Source organism: Macaca thibetana, chromosome 1 (genome assembly GCF_024542745.1).
Source record: "Macaca thibetana thibetana isolate TM-01 chromosome 1, ASM2454274v1, whole genome shotgun sequence".
Classification (NCBI taxonomy): Eukaryota; Metazoa; Chordata; class Mammalia; order Primates; family Cercopithecidae; genus Macaca; species Macaca thibetana.
In genome coordinates, this window is record NC_065578.1 from 92,613,221 (window position 1) to 92,633,315 (window position 20,095).

Consider the following 20,095-nt stretch of genomic DNA (forward strand, 5'->3'; position numbering starts at 1 on the left):
ATAGTGCAATCTCAGTTCATTGCAATCTCTGCCTCCCAGGTTCAAGCAGTTCTCCTGCCTCAGCCTTCTCAGCAGCTGGGATTACAGGCATGTGCCACCACACCTGGCTCATTTAGAATGATTTTTAGAACAGCTGGAAATACATACCTAGGCTCAAACTGAATTAGAAACCAGAAGCGGTAATCAGGTATATTTGACCAGACTAGGGAGTAAGTAAATTAGAAAGATTTGCAAACTCATTTATTACCGCTCAATCGTTAGCTCAACTGTACATGCATTGGCTTGCTAACTTAAAAGTTCATCTGTCACGTGCTCATGTGTATTGATAAAAAACATGGAGAAGAATCCAAGTACTAACTGTTGACTTATTTACCTTTACAGCAAATTATGTCTTACAGAGAAAATTCTTTCTAGTGTTGGTTAATATAATTAACACCTTGTAACAGCAGAGTTGTGAAGTTTTCATCATATATAGCTGCATTTTAGAAAACCTGATTTGAGTAATAGTGCATCTATTCTGTTAATAATAGGTGATATTATAAAGATGTTCTTATCTTTTAAATCAGGGAATATGCCCCAATCATATAACTCGCTGAATAATTAAGTGGCCCTAGGGCATATTGGTAGAAATTTAGCCACTTGTAAAAACTACATGTTGATTACCCATTGCAAAAAGCTAATGTATATTCCTCTGCGCTTTTGCCTCAGCCACATATTCTTTTCTGGATGTTGAAATAAATATGATTATGATGAAAATAATACTTTGGGGTTCTGAATTTTTGGAAGATATTTAACTTCATATTAAAATGTTTTTAACAATGCTTTTAAAATAATCAAGTTATGTGTTCATGCAAAATTACATTGTCAACATAATAAAAGAAAGTAAAAAAAATTTATTTTGCATAAAATTATGAATAAGCCTAAATGTTTTCTGCATGAAGATTTTATTCAATAAAATCAGTCATTTCATTGATAAATATCTTCATTTAAATAGATGGACTTAGATTTTGAGAAGTTGGCATCATATGTTTCTGCGTTATATTTTATTTTTAAGCAATTATGAGACTGTTTCTGCTTTGGGTACATAGTAATACTAGATAAAGTTAAGTGTAAGGTAGATTTTATCATTTAAATTCTACTTTCTTATTTACTTCAATTATAAAATATTAAGTACTCTGGGAATAATACATTAGTAGAAAATACAACATAAAAACAATTCATTCTATATTTACTTTTAAACTGAAGCCAACTGACCGGGCTTGGTGGCTCACGCCTGTAATCCCAGCACTTTGGGAGGCCGAGGCAGGCAGATCACGAAGTCAGGAGATCTAACACAGTAAACCCCCCTCTACTAAAAATAGAAAAAAAAAAATTAGCCGGGCGTGGTGGCGGGCTCCTGTAGGCCCAGCTACTCGGGAGGCTGAGGCAGGAGAACAGCGTGAACCCGAGAGGCAGAGCTTGCAGTGAGCCGAGATCGCACCACTGCACTCCAGCCTGGGCAGCAAAGCGAGACTACGTCTCAAAAAAAAAAAAAAAAACAACAAAAAAAAAAACCTAAAGCCAACTGGAAGTTAAAGGTCGGTACAATGAAATGTCAGTATAAGTTTGATAGATATAGGTTATATTTTGTAAATATTTGTGATAACTAATATTAGATATTTCAATATATGTAATTGAAATGTCAGTGACTGGATTACTGAAATAAAATTTTGTTGTTATTATGTGGTAAGGCTTTGTGTTTTGGTTAGATCTTATTTTTTTCTTGTTTTGTCTTATTTTAATATTTTGTCCATTTTTTTCTCTGAATAGGTAAGTATGAGACAGGATGTTCCAATAAAGAAAAAAACAGTATTTAAGCCTGTCTGGCAAGCGAGTCAATTCTATATAAAATAAACCAATGCAGAAGTGTGATCTGCAGGTTTTGTCAGGAGCTAAGAGAGAAAACAAAACAGATGATCTGACACATATTTACACTAAATTATTTTCATGCAGACAGAATTAAACAAAACAGATTTGCAGGAAAAGGGATTATAATAACAGGATTAGAGATCAATTAGTTGCCTATGATATCCAGGGTTACTTCCAGTTTACAACATCATCATATAATGAAGAAATCTGAAATCTAGGAGCTTCTCATAATGAGCAAAGAATATTCGGCCCTGAAGGCCTTAATGTTCACCTGCTGGATAGTTAGAAAAAAGAAGCAAGTCATGATTCTCTTCCACAATTTACTATAAGGAGTTTAAAATTCCTTTTGGGATGATATTTACTGGAAAGATTCTTTGCTTTGAAGGAATGGTTTTATTTTCCTTCATTTAAAAAATTTATTACATAAGCAACAACAAGAAAACTTAAAGAACATTTACCTACAGCCCATTCTCTAATACTTCAGTTTTCATTTTTCTATTTGCATGTATATTTTTCAAAATTATATTAATGAAATGTGATTTTTTAACTTTATAAATTTTTATGTGTTAGCTGTCTTTTTAATTATTTGAAATGGTTGTGTCATTTTTAATCACATTGACAATCATCACTTATTCTTCCATTCACTTTGGTAAAAGATGAAGAATATTGTAAAATATATTTTAAATTATGTTTCATTGTTGATAGTATTTTAAAAATAATTTCTGCTGGCATATTTTTAGAATTTTTATTACTAGGACAAAGGGCATTTATTTTTCTTCTTAATAGATGCTCTTGGATAAAAGTATCTTAAAGCAGTTTTGGAGACCATCTATTCAAGTCCTAAATATTTAGAGTAATTAGTCAAATTTCTTAGTTGTTATTGTCATTCCTTTATGTGTTTTTTTGTAACATAAATATTCAGCAGTGTTTTGCTGGGATATTATTGTATAAACAACAGCAATAATAGCAACAGTAACAATAAATAGCACCAAACATTATATAGAGCTTTTATGGCTATAGTTTATTATTAGTAAGGGTGAAAGAATCAGGTGAAGTGCAGATAAAACCATGGCTCTCCTGGGAGAGGTCAAACAGAACATGCTCCTTTTTATAGCAGTGAAATGTGGCAACATCTGTTTCTGCCTAGGGAAGCCTATTTATGACTCAAAGTTCAGGGTTTTTATTGGAGGGTTGTCACACGGGAACGATGACCAGCCTACAAGTATCAAAAATTCCAGAATTCTAAAGGAAGGCATGTTTCAGTGCCCCAGCCAGGCAAAACAACCTCATCACTTAGGAACATTTTTAAAGCCACATTTCCAGACACTAACCAAGAGCAATCCTATAAGCAGGCCCTTCCAATACATCTCCCCATCAGAAAAATGAAGACTGCCCTTCCAGTGACAAACTATAGACATGAATACAATTGTCCCACATGACAGGTGGATGGTTATCTAATAAGGAGGACAACTTTGATGTTTTATTGCCTTTTATTTGAAACACTGCATTGTATTGAGATATATATATATTTGCCAGGTATATTGTTTACAGAAAGAGCTAAAAATAAAAAATCACAGTCTTCAAGAGACTTCTGAGCAAAACATTATTCTACAGCATACTCTTCAGCAACAGCAGCAAATGTTACAACAAGAGACAATTAGAAATGGAGAGCTGGAAGATACTCAAACTAAACTTGAAAAACAGGTATATATTATTAGCCCAAGATTGTTTCATTTGTATGAAATAGAAATTTTTAAAATCATGAATACATTTTTGGTTAGTTTTTTAAACTGCTGTTTGGCCAGATGCTGTGGTTCATGCCCATAATTCCAGCACTTTGGGAGGCTGAGGCAGGCGGATCACCTGGGGTCAGGAGTTCGAGACCAGCCTGGCCAACATGGCCCAACCTCGTCTCTACTAAAATTACAAAACTTAGCCAGGCGTTGTGGCACATGCCTGTAACCCCAGCTACTCAGGAGGCTGAGACACAAGAATCACTTGAACCCAAGAGGCAGAGGTTGCGGTGAGCTGCGATTGTGCCACTGCACTCCACCCTGGGAGACAGTGAGACTCTGCCTCAAAAAAAAAAATTGCTGTTTAACCTCAAAGATTTTGCATTATAAGAAATACTCAATACTGATATTGTAAAATAAATTTCTATTCCTATGTAATCTGACCTCCCTCTCTTATACTATGATTATATGTTTGCCATTCCATACAATTTATAATTCATGTTTCTTTATTCAATCTGTCTTCGTGTACCTAATCTGAATGCCTATAATTTTTCCTTTTTGGATCAGGACATAGTGTGTGATATTCCTTAAAGAAATGGCAAAGCAGTGCACTAAAAGAAAAATCCCAAGGGAAAATACCCCTGAAAGTTCTAAAATTAAAAATTATTACTTGAATGTAAGAATTCTGGAGAATTTTATACTAGAATCTAATCTTTTTCCTTTAATTCATTACTGAATTTATCTGAATTCTTTAGATATTTTACATTTTTGTTTTTTCTTTCAAAAGAAATCAAATTTACAGTAATGTATAAATTAGAAAATGATTGTCCCCTGTAATGTTACTGTATTTTCCTTTTTTTTTTTTGTCATTTTTTTGGTCTTTTATCTACTTGTTCTGAAGTCATCCTCAGCCTGTCCAGTGGAACTAAAGAATCTTCCTCTCACTACATTTAAACACATCAGGCAGGTATTCTGTTTTTTTTTTTTTGAGACAGTTTTACTCTTGTCACCCAGGCTGGAGTGCAATGGCGCGATCTCGGCTTACTGCAACCTCCGCCTCCCGGGTTCAGGGGATTCTCCCGCCTCAGTGACCTGAGTAGCTGGGATTACAGGCATGCGCCACCACACCCGGCTAATTTTGTATTTTTAGTAAAGACAGGGTTTCTCCATGTTGGTCAGACTCGTCTCAAACTCCCAGCTCAGGTGATCTACCCGCTTGGGCCTCCCAAAGTGCTGGGATTACAGGTGTGAGCCACTGCTCCCGGCCTCTGTATTTTTTTTTAAGACACATCTTCCTGTGACTCTCCATCCCTTTTGTTAAAATTTAGACCTACTGCTTGCTATGCCTACTATACAGCTTCATCCTGAAGCATTTCTTCTTCTCATCTATGTTTGATTCCCACTACCTACATCCTTTGTCATTGACTCTGGTTCTTGCAGGATTGATTATGATTCTTGTTCCTAAGTCACTTCCATAATGGTTGTATGGTTTTCTTCTGTTTTTTGTTTTTGTTTTTTTGTTACTAGTTCATTTGTTTCTTTTCTTTTTTTCTTTTTTTGAGACGGAGTCTCGCTCTGTCGCCAGGCTGGAGTGCAGTGGCATGATCTTGGCTCACTGCAGCCTCTGCCTCCCAGGTTCAAGCAGTTCTCCTGCCTCAGCCTCCCGAGTATCTGGGACTGTAGGCTCGCACCACCACGCCCAGCTAATTTTTGTTTTTTAAGTAGAGGCGGGGTTTCACCATGTTGGCCAGGATGGTCTCGATGTCTTGATCTTGTGATTCACCTGCCTCAGCCTCCCAAAGTGCTGGGATTACAGGCGTGAGCCACTGTGCCCAGCCTCATTTGTATTTTTTATTTGGTGATTTTATTTCTTTGTGATCTTGTTTTAAAAGATTTTGTGTTCTCATTAGCTTCATTGAGGTCTACAGAAGTTTATGTCTAAAAATTTCTTCAGTATTTGGAGTAAATTTTTGACTAGGTGTTCCTTTTCTGCCTTTCATCCATATTACACTATGCATAGGTTCCATTTTGCATCTTTAGATTTCTTTATTTAATTAAGAATTGAGTGGGTGGATTTTCTTTGGTTCCTTTCCCTTTTTACCTGGGTACTGTTTTACTTTTCTTCTTGGAACTTGAGGTGGAGGGGTGGATATTAATGGGGTTTTCTTGTTTTGTTTTGTTTGAGACAGGGTCTTACTTTGTCATCCAGGCTGGAGTGCAGTGACATGATCACGGCACAGTGCAGCCTCAATTTCCCTGGGCTCAGGTGATTTTCCCACTTCTGCCTTCCGAGTCCTACCACCATGCCCAGCTAATTTTGTGTGTGTGTGTATATATGTGTGTGTGTGTGTGTGTGTGTGTGTGTGTGTGGTTTTTCTTTTCTTTTTTTTTTTTTTGTTTTGGTAGAGACAGAGTATCACCATGTTGCCCAGGCTGGTCTCGAACTCTTGGGCTTAAGTAATCCACCTTCCTTGGCCTCCCAAAGTGCTGGGATTGGAGGCCTGAACCACCACACCTGGCAAGATATTAATGGTTTATAATCTATATTTAGTTCTTCAGTGAGAGATTTTAGAAGAACAGGGGGGATATTCAGGTCAGAATTGAGAGGTTAACTTTGAGACCACAGTCATATAAATATTCATGAAGACATCGAGTGACTGAAATTACCTAGGGAGAGAATATAGAATGAGAAGCAAGAAGATTGACTTGGACAGATCCCTGAGGGATGTGATACATGGAAGCCAAAGTAAGTATTTCATTAAGGAAGGAATGAATGTTGCTGTCATGGGCTGCTGGAATCAATGTCAAGTAAAATGAGGGTTGGGAAATGTCCATTGAAATTAGCAACTTGGAAGTCACTGGTGTTGTAATCCCTATTTCTGTGGAATGGCCTCTGGCTATGGGTTGAAGAATGAATGAGAAGTGAGACAGTGATACAACACACAGAAAACTTTGAGAAGTTGGGCTATACATGGGAGGAAATAAAGGGTGGTAGATAGAGGGAGGTCAAGGTCTGAAGAAAAGCTTTTTACAGTGGGAAAATCTTTAACATGTTTAAATGCTACTATTAAAAAAACCGTAGAGAGATTGAAGATATTGGAAAGAGGAGATAGTAGTATGAAGTTCCTGAAAAAATTAATAGGAATTGAATCCAGAACACCTATGAAGCATTTTGACTTATATAGGAGGAAGAATATCTCCTTTATTATAGTAGAATAGAGGAAAAATGAATAGGAACAAATTCAAGTTAAAATGGGAGCAAATGCAAGTTAGCATTTGAGGTCATGTGGCAATCTAGGAATCTATTGAATGAGCCAATTCGTGAAGAAAAGAAAGGAGCAGTTTGGTAAGAGAAGAAAGGACATTTCAAATGGGGACAATGAAAAGGAGAACATTTGCTATCACTTTGTTCAATTATTATAACACTTTAGTGTTATGATGTGGCCACTTCCCTAAATAGTAATATATGTGTATATGAAGTATCTTTATTATTAGAAAGTAAGCCTTGCTTTGTATATTTTCCAAACATTAGTTCTTGGTCTATATGTTGATTTTTATGATACATCTTGAAACTGATAAGCTAGGTTACATATTTATAAAAGTATTTTTCTTCTGAATTTAAAATGTTTATTGAAAACTGCTTTACAAGGTGTCAAAACTGGAACAAGAACTTCAAAAACAAAGGGAAAGTTCAGCTGAAAAGTTGAGAAAAATGGAGGAGAAATGTGAATCAGCTGCACATGAAGCAGATTTGAAAAGGCAAAAAGTGATTGAGCTTACTAGCACTGCCAGGTAAAATATGAATATGTTTTATTTACCTTCCTACTTCAATATCAGTGGTATCTGAGTTTCAAAATCAGATAATGTTCAGTGGAGCATTTGCTTGAGGAATTAATGTCTCCATAGTCTGTGTTCCTGTTGCATTTTGTTTGTATTTCCTTCATATCTTTCATTATGCCTTTTTCTGTATTATAGTTTAATATTTTTAACCTTCCTACTATATTATAAGTTTCTTAAGACAAGGATCATATCTGGTTTATTTTAGGGTCTTACACAACAATTGGCACAATTCCTTATACCTCATAGGCACTCAGCAACTGTTAATTGTGAATAACATTAAAAGTTGTAGGCAAACTTGTAAATGTACTCACATAGAGGAAACTTTCAGGCGATCCAATTATATAGAGGAAAAGTGACAATATAAAAGTGGTTCTCAGCCTTGAGTGATTATTAAAATCACCTCAAGAGCTTGTAAAAAAAACACTGATGCCTGGGTCCCACCTTTAGATTAAATAAAACCTAAAGATTCTGATTTAATTTTGCTAGGCTGGTCCCAGGCATCAGTATTTAATTGGTCAAGAAAGGAACCCATGAGCTGAAAGCAGTACCCAGCCTCTTCAGATCTACTTTGTTGGGATAATTGACATAATTTATAATATAATCAGCTCACCCTTCTACCAGCAGGAGTCAAGAGTGAACTTATGCACCGGAACTAAAACCACAAGTCCCCAGGTTCCCTCTCCTCTATTGACAGGGTTCCTTTGTGCTTTTCTAATTATCTGTTTTATATCTACTTCAATATTAGAGCTAATTGGTCAAGCTAAAAATTGTTTACTTGGGATTTTAGAAATGTAAAAATGTCATTAGCATTCATCTAATCTAGTAGTTCTTAAGTTAGTTGGTCTGTGGACATATTTGAGGATCTGGTAAAAAACTTTAGCTTGTCTTCTATACATAGATATACACATGTACATTATACATGTATAATTTTGCATACTGTTTCAGGGGTTTTATAGTTTTCCTTAAGTTTAAAAAACTTAAGGACTTCCGATTAAAAAACTCTTGAACACATCCAAATTTGTTGAAGTTTTATTTAGAAGCGAAATGCTCCTACTCGCAAACTCAATTTAGAAATTTCAAAGATTAAACAACAGAAACAGTGTGGACACAAAGGAACATGAACTCTTCCTACCATTGAGGGTAACATTAACAATTGTTTAATTAGTGAATATCACTTTAGAATTACCAACAAAGGGACATAAAACTGGCTCTTAGTATGTTGATTTGTCTGTAGAGGAGCTGCCATATTAGAATAAGCTCAGGACTGACCAAGTTAGTAAACCTGGCACTTTCACTATTAACAGCTAGTCGTATTACATCTCAGACAACTCACCTAGTCTTCAGTTTCCTCCTCTGTAAAGCAGGGAAGTTGCACTGGTCTAGGAATCTCTAGTCCCTTTTAAAGCTAAAAAAAGGATAGAACTAATAATAAAACTGAGTAAAAACAACTGACTTGGCTCTCCAGTGAGTAGTATGGTTTTTATGATGAATAATTTTGATTGTTTGACTTATTTATTTTCTTTGTTGCTAATAACAAAAATTATAGATGAATGAGGTCCTTGGATATTTTCAATACATGCAAAGCTAAAGTTAAATGTAGTTAGAGTGAAAAGAATGCTAGGCTTGTTAAATATTACCAGGTAGTAGTAAAGTTGTATTTAGTGGTATGTAATATGTAAAGGGATAGTTTTTAGTTGGAGAATTTTTAAAAACAGGTGATTTAAAATTCTGACTAGATATTTTGCTGATATTTGTCCTTATATAATTTGCAGGCTTTTTAAAGTTAGAGACAAGTTAGTTGGTTAAGTTTCTAAATTACCTGTTTTATTATTTGTTTTTAATTAGGCAAGTAAAGCTTGAGATGGATCAGTACAAAGAAGAGCTGTCTAAAATGGAAAAGGAAATAATGCACCTCAAACGAGATGGAGAAAATAAAGCAATGCACCTCTCTCAATTAGATATGATCTTAGATCAGACAAAGACAGAGCTAGAAAAGAAGACAAATGCTGGTAAGCAAGTGGTTAGATTAGTTTAGCTGCCTATGTATTTGTATTTAACGAAGTGAAATAGTGTGAGAATTTGAGATGGTGGGGCTGGAAGGGACGATAAGTGGTATTTTGCTTCTCACAGATGAATAAAATGGAATATTCTTAATTATATACAAAGTTTATAATAAATGGTTTATATATAGTTATAACATTATTCTCTCCTCTTAATAGTAAAGGAGTTAGAAAAGTTACAGCACAGTACTGAAACTGAACTAACAGAAGCCTTGCAAAAACGGGAAGCACTTGAGACTGAACTACAAAATGCTCATGGAGAATTAAAAAGTACTTTAAGACAACTCCAGGAATTGAGAGATGTACTACAGAAGGCTCAGTTATCATTAGAGGAAAAATACACTACTATAAAGGATCTCACAGCTGAACTTAGGTGAGTTAAATAAGAAATGATATCGCAATTATAAGTCCTTGGATAATACAATAAAATGTGTTGTTGCATTCTAGATGTCTATATTTCTCAACTGCCTTTGGCTCACTTTGGCTCATCCCAGCCAGCCTATCCCATGCCTTATCTAACTAATTCAGCTGTTGTTGGCCACCAAAACTTTCATCCTCAGTCTTTAGACCATTTTATACTGGCCCTAGTGGTAAAAAATGATTGGGCAAGCATATAGCAGTGGCTAACAGCAGGAGGATATTAATAATGATAATATTGTTCTTTGTATTAAGTCCTTATTTTATGACAGGACTATACCAGGGACTTCACATATGATCTCACTCATTTCCTTACAACACACCTATTAGAAACATATATCACCTTTTTAATAGTTGAGAAGCCTGAGGCCTTGAGAAAAATAAAATGCCCCAAGTCATACCAGTAGTAGAGTCTAGAGAAGGGAGTTAAACACAAGTCTGTCCAACTCTAAAGTCTGGGATCTTAGATTAGCAGTATAACATAAACTGCTATGCCGACACACATATAGTGAGTAGAGGCCGACAGCCAGATTAGAGCCAAAGTATGGGAAATAGATTCAGAAAAGGAAAAGAGAATTGCAAATTAGGATGTAAAATGTGAAATAAAAGAACAGGATAAAGAGCAACAAGATAACCCAGAAACTTAGATATTGTACCACAGAATTCAGTGTAGGGCCTCCTTCTCTTCTGTATCCACAAACTCATCCTTGGTAAATTTCATGTAGCTTTAAATACTATGCGTCAGACACTTCCAAACCTGTTTCTCCAGTATTGACCTTTTCCTGTAACTCCAGAGTCAATATCCAACTACTGAGTTGTTATCTCCATTTGGATATTTTTAAGAGACATCTCAGACTTGGCCAAAATAGGACTCATATATTTCCTCATAACCCTACCCTTCCCCTAACTCAGTATCATGCAGTTGCTCAAACTACAGATATGTAAGATTTTTCTTGTTCTCTCTTTCTATCCCTTTTTTCATCCAGTGTATTAGCAAGCCATGTCAACTTTATTTCCAAAACATACTCTTTTTTTTTTTCAGACAGTCTTGCCCAGGTTGGAGTGCAGTGGCATGATCTCAGCTCACTGCAGCCTCCGCCTCCCATTCAAGAAATTCTCCTGCCTCAGCTAGTAACTGGGATTACAGGCACCTGCCACCACGCTCGGCTAATTTTTGAATTGTTGATAGAGGCAGGGTTTCGCTGTGTTAGCCAGACTGTTCTTGAACTCCTGACCTCAGGTGATCCATCCACCTGGGCCTCCCAAACTGCTGGGATTACAGGCATGAGCCACTGCACCCAGCCCCAAAACATATTATTAAATCCATTGATTTCCTGGCCTCTTTTCTGTTATCCTTAGCACAAAGCATCATCTCTTACCTGGTCTGTTGCTGTGGCTTCCTAACTGGGCTGTCTGCTTACAATCTTGACCCCCTCCCAACAATCCATTTTCCAAAAACAGATTTAAGTTTATTATTTAAAACATAAATTAGGCCAGGCACGGTGGCTCACGCCTGTAATCTCAGCACTTTGGGAGGCCGAGGCAGGCAGATCACAAGGTCAGGAGTTCAAAACCAGCCTGGCCAATATGGTGAAGCCCCGTCTCTACTAAAAATACAAAAATTAGCCAATTGTGGTGTCAGGCGCATGTAGTCTTAGCTACTTAGGAGGCTGAGGCAGGAGAATTGCTTGAACCTGGAGGTGGAGGTTGCAGTGAGCCAAGATTGAGCTAAGATCTACTCTAGCCTGGGTGACAGAGCGAGACTCCATCTCAAAAAAAAAAAAAGTAAATTAGATCATATTGCTTAACTACTCAAACCTTTTAATGGCTTTCTAAAACCTTCAGAATAAAATCCAAACTCCTTCGCAGATGAAAATAAAAACTACATTGATATATATCACTTCATACCCACTAAGGATGGTCATTTTTAAAAAACAAAAAATAGAAAAGAACAAGTGTTAGCAAGTGCGGAAAAAAAATGGAACCCTCATTCATTGCTGGTGGGAATCTAAAATGGTGCAGCCACTATAGAAAACACTTTAGCCTTCCTCAGTAAGTTGAATGTAGAGTTACCACATGACCCAGTAATTCTATTCCTAGTTTTGTACTCAAAAGGGTTGAAAACAGGTATCTAAGCAAAAATTGTTTACAAAGTAAGCCAAAAAGTGAAAACAGTCCAAATGTTCATCATCAGATAAATGGATAAACAAAATATAGTGTCTTAGTCCGTTTTCATGCTGCTGATAAAGACATACCCAAGACTGGGCAATTTACAAAAGAAAAGTTTAGTGGACTTACAGTTCCACATGGCTGGGGAGGCCTCACAATCATGGTGGAAGGTGAAAGACACATCTCATATGGTGGCAGACAAGAGAAGAGAGCTTGTGCAGGGAAACTCCCCTTTATAAAACCATCAGATCTTGTGAGACTTATTCACTCTCGTGAGAACAGCATGGGAAAGACCTGCCCCCACGATTCAGTTACCTCCCACTGGGTCTCTCCCACAACATGTGGGAATTCAAGATGAGATTGAGGTGGGGACACAGCCAAACTATATCATTCCGCCTCAGCTCCTCCCAAATCTCATGTCCTCACATTTCAAAACAAATCATGCCTTTCCAACAGTCTCTCAAAGTGTTAATTCATTTGAGCATTAACTCAAAAGTCCAAAGTCTCATCTGAGACAAGGCAAATCCCTTCTGCCTATGAGCCTGTAAAATCAAAAGCAAGTTACTTTCTTCCTAGATACAGTTGGGGCACAGACGTTGGGTAAATACACCCATTCCAAATGGTAGAAATTGGCCAAAACAAAGGGGCTACAGGCCCCATGCTAGTCCGAAATTCAGCAGGGCAGTCACATCTTAAAGCTCCAAAATGATCTCTTTTGACTCCATGTCTCACATCCAGGTCACACTGATGCAAGAGGTAGGTTCCCATGGTCTTGGGCAGCTCCACCCCTGTAGCTTTGTAGGCTACAGCCTTTCTCCTGGCTGCTTTCATGGACTGGCATTGAGTGTCTGTGGCCTTTCCAGGCGCACAGTGCAAGTTGTCAGTGCATCTGTTATTCTGGGGTTCTGGAGGATGGTGGCCCTCCCTCTTCTCACAGCTCCACCAGGCAGCGCCCCAGTGGGGGACTCTGTATGGGGGTGCCCACCCTACATTTCCCTTCTGCACTTCTCTAGCAGAGGCTCTCCATGAGGGCCCTGCCTCAGCAGCAAACTTCTGCCTGGACAACCAGGCCTTTCCATACATCCTCTGAAATCTAGGTAGAGGTTCCCAAACCTCAGTTCATGACTTCTGTGTTCTCACAGGTTCAACATTGGGTAGAAGCTGCCAAGGCATGGGGCTCACACCCTCTGAAGCCACGGCCCGTGCTCCATGTTGGCCTTTTTCAGCCACAGCTAGGGTGGCTGAGATGCAGGGCACCAAGTCCCTAGGCTGCACACAGCATGGTGACCCTGGATCCCACCCATGAAACCGTTGTTTCCTCCTAGGCCTCCAGGCCTGTGATGGGAGAGGCTGCTGCAAAGACCTCTGACATGCCCTGGAGACATTTTCCCCATTGTCTTGGGGATTAACATTCGTCTCCTTGTTACTTATGCAAATTTCTGTAGCCAGCTTGAATTTCTCCTCAGAAAATGGGATTTTCTTTTCTATCACACTCAGGTGACCTCTTGGGTGCTTTGTTGCTTAGAAATTTCTTCCACCAGATACCCTAAATCATCTCTCTGAAGTTCAAAATTCCACAAATCTCTAGGGCAGGGGCAAAATGCCACCAGTCTCTTTGCTAAAACTTAAGAGTCACCTTTGCTCCAGTTCTCAACAAGTTCCTTATTTCTCTCCAAGACCACCTCATTCTGGACTTCATTGTCCATATTGCTATCAGCATTTTGGTCAAAACCATTGAACAAGTTTCTAGGAAGTTCCAAACTTTCCCACATTTTCCTGTATTATTCTGAGCCCACCAAATTGTTCCAACCCTTACCTGTTACCCAGTTCCAAAGTCACTTCCATATCTATAGTAGTGCCCCACTTTACTGGTACCAATTTACTGTATTAGTGAGTTTTCACGCTGCTGAAAAAGACATACCTGAGACTGGGTGATTAACAAAAGAAAGAGGTTTAATGGAATCACAGTTCTACGTGGCTGGGGAGGCCTCACAATCATGGTGGAAGTGAAAGGCACATCTCACATGGTAGCAGACAAGAGAACTTGTGCAAGGAACCTCCTATTTTTAAAACCATCAGATCATATGAGACTTATTCACTGTCATGAGAATAACATGAGAAAGACCTGCCCCCTGATTCAGTTACCTCCCACTGGGTCTCTCCTAAACATGTGGAATTCAAGATGAGATTTGGTGGGAACACAGCCAAACCATATCATATAGTGTATCCATACAAAGAATATTATTCAGTTATAAAAAGGAATAAAATACTGATACATGGTACAAAGTGCATGAACTTTGAAAACATTATGCTAAGTGAAAGGAGCCAGACACATGATGCATAATTCCATTTATATGAAATATTGAGAATTGGCAAATTCATAGGGAAAGAAAGATTAGTGATTGCCAGGGACTAGGGGAAGGGAGAATGGAAAATAAATGCTAATGAGTATGAAGTTCTTTGTGGGGGACCAATGGAAAAATACTGGACATAGATAGTGGTGATGGTTACATAACATTATGAATATACTTAATGCTTCTGAACTGTGCACTTTAAAATGGTTAAAATGGTAACTTTTATGTTACATGAATTTTACCACAGTTAAAAAAATCCAAGTTCCTTATCTTGGAGTACAAAGCCCTATGTGGTCTGGTTCCTGTCTACTTCTCTGGCCTCATTTCATACAACTCTCCTTGCTCCTGACATTTTTCTCATACTTTACACTTACCAAATTTGCTTCTACCATGGAATCTTGGCCATAGCTGTTTCTTTTTACTGGGATAACAGTTATATGGTCAGCTTCTTGTTGTCTTTCACATTACTTCAGAGAGAAGCCTTCTCTGACTACTCACTCTAAAGTAGCACCCAGTCACTACTTCATCACACAATTAATGCTCTAATATAGCACTTAATATTATATTTTTCTTACTTAGGTATTTATAGTCTGTCTTTTCTCCTGGACCTATTAGAGTGTAAACTCAGATCAGAAACATTTATCTTTTTTACTATTAAATCCACAGCACTTAGAACCCTGGCATATAGGAAACATCCAGTAAATATTTGCAAAATCAATAAGTAAATGAAAACATGGAACAAGTAAACAGTGAAATATTAAGTTCTAGCTAACAGATGAATCGTGGAAGCTCCACTATTTGCATACATAGAAATTAGAGTTTTCTTTAATTTCATACTATTTTTAGAATATTAGTTTTAGCCTTGTGTTATACCTCTTAAGATTTTTAGAAGAATATTAAAAACAACTCATTAAAGAAGTTCAAAATTTTCTTTTAAAAATTAGTACCCTTATCAGTACTGTTTCATGTTTCAGACTGGAAAATCATATGAAGATTTTCAAGATCAACATTTTCAGCCTTTGTCTTATCAGAACTTAGAGTTTCAAATTATTCTCTGATCACAGGCTTTACTTTGGTAAAAGCCTTAAAATTGTGTCAGTATTAAGCATTTTATAATATAAGGTCATACATAAATTAGGGTTTAAGAGGGCTTAGAATTTGTAATACGTTAATATTAGATTTAAGTGTTTTTTTATATGTAAGGCATCATTTTGAGTAACATCCTCATGAGAAATACTATGGTTAAATGCCTCATTCAATTGTAATAAAGTCACAGCTGTTATATGTAAAAGACTTTGAAACACTCGCTTGATCTGTGTATGAAAAAATGTGGATATGTATTTTTAAAAATTCTTATCGTTCAATCTTGGAGTCCTGGGAGTGCTTTAACAATTAGCTTAAATTATCTGTAATACCACAATGTGAGTTAACTTTTACCCTTTTAGAATACCCTTTATTAAATTAATTGTATTGATGTCAATCTTTTTCTTTATCTATTATTCCTTTAATTTGACCCTTTCAATCTGACTTGATTGCATATATTATTTTGCTTTTAATTTATAGAAGAGGTAACCTGGTTGACCTAACTTTTTAAAATTATAATATTCCTACTATCTGTTTTGATCTTTTTCCTTTGATACATTGTAGAGAATGCAAGATGGAGATTGAAGACAAAAAGCAGGAGCTCCTTGAAATGGATCAGGCACTTAAGGAGAGAAATTGGGAACTAAAGCAAAGAGCAGCTCAGGTTGATTTTTCTTGATTATATTTTAGTGAAGTTTTCTGTTATGACACAGTCCACAGGATTTGAGAGGTCATCAATTTTTGGTAAAATGGGCATTTTTATAGCATATAGCATAGAGATATGTAATCTCTATCTTGATATTTTTCTAGCAAGTAGATTTTGAAAATGAAGATTAGCTTAGTATCTGAACCTTTTGATCTCTTATATTACCCTATATCAGAAGCAGCTAAGTGTTGGAGGAACAAAAATATTTGGAAGGCATTATTTAGCACTTTTTATCCAGCATAAAATGAAGTCTGAATTATTTGTCATTTATGAACACAACTATATTTTATTGTTTCTATAATGTGTATGGATTGAATGTCAGTGTGTATTGTTAAAAAAAATGTATATGAGGCTCATGAACCAGTATTAGTAAACAATGATTATTTTTCCCATTTAAAAATAATTTGAAATGAGTTTATACTTGTTATACTTGCAATAAACAATTACAAAGCCTATTCTAAGCATATAAGTTTTTGTATCAGAACAAAATTGAACAATTTAAGGTTATTTTTTAGGTTACACATTTGGATATGACTATTCGCGAACACAGAGGAGAAATGGAACAAAAAATAATTAAATTAGAAGGTACCCTGGAGAAATCAGAATTGGAACTTAAAGAATGTAACAAACAGGTAAATTATTTTAAAATTACATATTTTAAATTATTTTTTTAAAAATTTAAACTGTAACTGAAAACACCCCTTCACATAGTGGGTGTTTTTGTTTGTTTGTTTGTTTGTTTGTTTTGAGGCGGAGTCTCGCTCTGTAGCCCAGGCTGGAGTGCAGTGCATCTGATCATACCTCACTGCAGCCTTGAGTTCCTGGGCTCAAACAATCCTCTTGCCTTGGTCTCCCCAAAGCTTTGGGATTACAGGCGTGAGCTACCACACTCTGTGGATCTTTCACTTCTTGATTAAATTTCTTCCTAGATACTTTAATTTTTTGTAGCTGCTTTAAATAGGATTGCCTTCTTGATTTCTTTTTCAGATTGATTGCTTTTAGTGTACAGAAATGCTACTGATTTTTGTATGTTAATTTTGTGTCTTTCAACTTGACTGAATTTATCAGTTCTTTTTTTGTTTTTGTTTCTGTTTTGAGACAAGATCTCACTCTGTCATCTGGGCTGGAGGGCAGTGTCGTGATCATAGCTCACTGCCGCCTCAACATCCCAAGCTCAAGTGATCCCTCCACCTCAGTCTCCGAAGTAGCTGGGACTACAGGCGTGCACCACCATGCTTGGCTAATTTTTTAATTTTTTGTAGAAATGGGGTTTTGCCATGTTGCCTAGGTAGGTCTCAAACTCCTGGGCTCAAGCGATTTGCCCCCCTCGCTTCCCAAAGTGCTGGGATTACAGGCATGAGACACCATGCCAGCCCTGTTTATCAGTTCTAATAGTTTTTTGGGGGAGTTTTCAGGTTTTTCCAAATATAAGATTATATCCTCTGCAAACAAAGATAATTTAACCTCTCTCTTTCCAATTTGGATGCCCTTTCTTTCTCTTGTCTAGTTGCTCTAGTCAGGACTCCCAGTATTATACTGAATAATAGTGGTGAAAGTGGGCATACTTGTCTTGTTCTATATCTTAGTGGAAAGACTTTCAGTTTTTCCCTAGTCCTATGATATTAACTATGGGTTTGTTGTAAATGATCTTTACTGTGTTATTTTCCTTCTTTTTTTTCTTTCTTTTTTTTTTTTTTTTTTTTTTTTTTTTTTAAGACGGAGTCTTGCTCTGTCACCCAGGCTGGAGTGCAGTGGCTTGATCTCAGCTCACTGCAACCTCCGCCTCCTGGGTTCAAGCAGTTCTCTGCCTCAGCCTCCCCAGTAGCTGGGATTACAGGTGCCCACCACCACGCTCAGCTAATCTTTGTATTTGTAGTAGAGATGGGGTTTCACCATCTTGGCCAGGCTGGTCTTGAACTCCTGACCTCATGATTTAACACGCCCTGGCCTCCCAAAGTGCTGGGATTACAGGCGTGAGCCACTGTGCCCAGCCTGTTATTTTCCTTCTATACCCAATTTGTTGAGAGCTTTTATCATGAAAATATGTTGAATTTTATCTGATGCTTTTCAATAATGTTTTTAATTTTAATATGAAATTATTATATGGTTTTTGTCCTTGATTCTGTTGATATAATATATCATGTTTAATGATTTGTGTATGTTGAACCGTCTTGGCATTCCTGGGATGAATTCCACTTGGTTATGGTGAACGATCTTTTAAAAATGTTTTTGAATTCAGTTTGATGGTATTTTGTTGTGGATTCTGCATCTGTGTTCATCAGCGATATTGGCCTGTTGTTTTCTGTTTCTGTTATGTCCTTGTCTGGTTTTGGTATCAGCGTAATGCTGGCCTTGTAGAATGAGTTTAGAAGTGGGCCAGGCACGGTGGTGCGTGCCTGTAATCCCAGCACTTTGGGAGGTCAAGGTGGGCAGATTGCCTGAGCTCAGTTCAAGACCAGCCTAGACAACCTGGTGAGACCCCATCTCTACAGAAAATACAAAAATTAGCCAAGTGTGATGGCATGTGCCTGTAGTCCCAGCTACTCAAGAGGCTGAAGTGGAAGGATTGCTTGAGCCTGGGAAGTAGAGTCTGCATTGAGCCATGAGTGCTCAACTGTACCCCAGCCTGGGCGACAGAGTGAAAACCTGTCTCAAAAAAAAAAAAATAAGTGTTCCCTCTTCTTCAGTTTTTTGAAATAGTTTGAGTAGAATTGGTTAGTTTTTCTTTAAATGTTTGGTAGAATTCAGCAGTGAATCTATCAGGTCCTGGGCTTTTCTCTGATGGGTGACTTTTTATTACTGCTTTTATCTCATTGCTTATTATTGTTCTATTCAAGTTTTCTGTTTCTTCATGGTTCAGTCTCAGTAGCTTGTGTGGGCCCAGGAATTTATCCATTTCTTCTAGGTTTTCCAATTTGTTGGTGTGTAGTTGTTCATAATAGTCTGTAGTGATCCTTTGTATTTCTGTGGTATGAGTTGTAATGTTTCCTTTTTCATCTCATTTTATTTGGATTCTCTCTCTTCTTAGTCATCTAAAGGTGTTCGTTAATTTTGTTTATCTTTTCAAGAAATCAACTCTTTGTTTCATTTATCCTCTGTATTGTTTTGTAGTCTCAATTTCATTTATTTTTGCTCTGATCTTTATTATTGCTTTCCTCCTAATAATATTGGGTTTGGCTGTTGCTATTCCAGTGTGGAAAAGGCAGTTCAAGACCAACTTGAACTTACCTTTTGTAGAGACAGGCTATGTTGCCCCTCTGTTGCTCAGGCTCACATTCTTATCAGCACATGGAATTATCCAGAATACATAAATGTATTATGTATTATCCAAAATATATAATATGTTAGGCCACAAAATAAGTCTCATCAAAATTTTAAAGGTAGAAATCCTATCGAATATATTCTCAATGCAATTCTAAAAGCATCATTTTCAGTAATATGTCCAATAATATTTTCAATAATGCTCTTAATTTTAATATGCACCTTTAGGTGCATTGTTTGTTTGAAATTTTTGTATTTTTTTTTTTTTGATGTAAGCAGTTATTGCTATAAACTTTCCTCTTTGTACTGCATTCACAGTAGCCCATAGGTTTGGTATATCCATTTTTATTTGTTTCAAGACACTAACATTTTTTAAAAAATTTCTTCACTCACCCTTTGTTCATTCAGGAGCATGTTGTTTACATTTTATGTATTTGTATAATTTCTGAAGTTCTTCTTCTTATTGATTTCTATTTTTATTCCATAGTGGTTAGATAATATACTTGATAGGATTTCTACCTTTTAAAATTTGATGAGACTTATTTTGTGGCCTAACCTATTTAT

At 36.8% G+C, this 20,095-nt stretch overlaps 1 protein-coding gene across 6 annotated transcripts in view; it reads left to right on the forward strand.

Moving 5' to 3' along the window:
- CCDC18 (coiled-coil domain containing 18) overlaps positions 1-20,095 on the forward strand; it is a 113,705-nt gene that overhangs the window by 49,137 nt on the left and 44,473 nt on the right. For 5 of the 6 annotated variants that reach the window (XM_050807024.1, XM_050806994.1, XM_050806984.1 and 2 more), the window contains 6 exons: positions 3,445-3,612; positions 7,291-7,433; positions 9,327-9,490; positions 9,701-9,914; positions 16,129-16,228; positions 16,786-16,902. In XM_050807024.1, coding sequence (XP_050662981.1) covers positions 3,445-3,612; positions 7,291-7,433; positions 9,327-9,490; positions 9,701-9,914; positions 16,129-16,228; positions 16,786-16,902 — 906 coding nt within the window. The remainder of the gene's footprint in view (positions 1-3,444; positions 3,613-7,290; positions 7,434-9,326; positions 9,491-9,700; positions 9,915-16,128; positions 16,229-16,785; positions 16,903-20,095) is intronic. The other variant, XM_050807014.1, reaches the window with a different exon arrangement.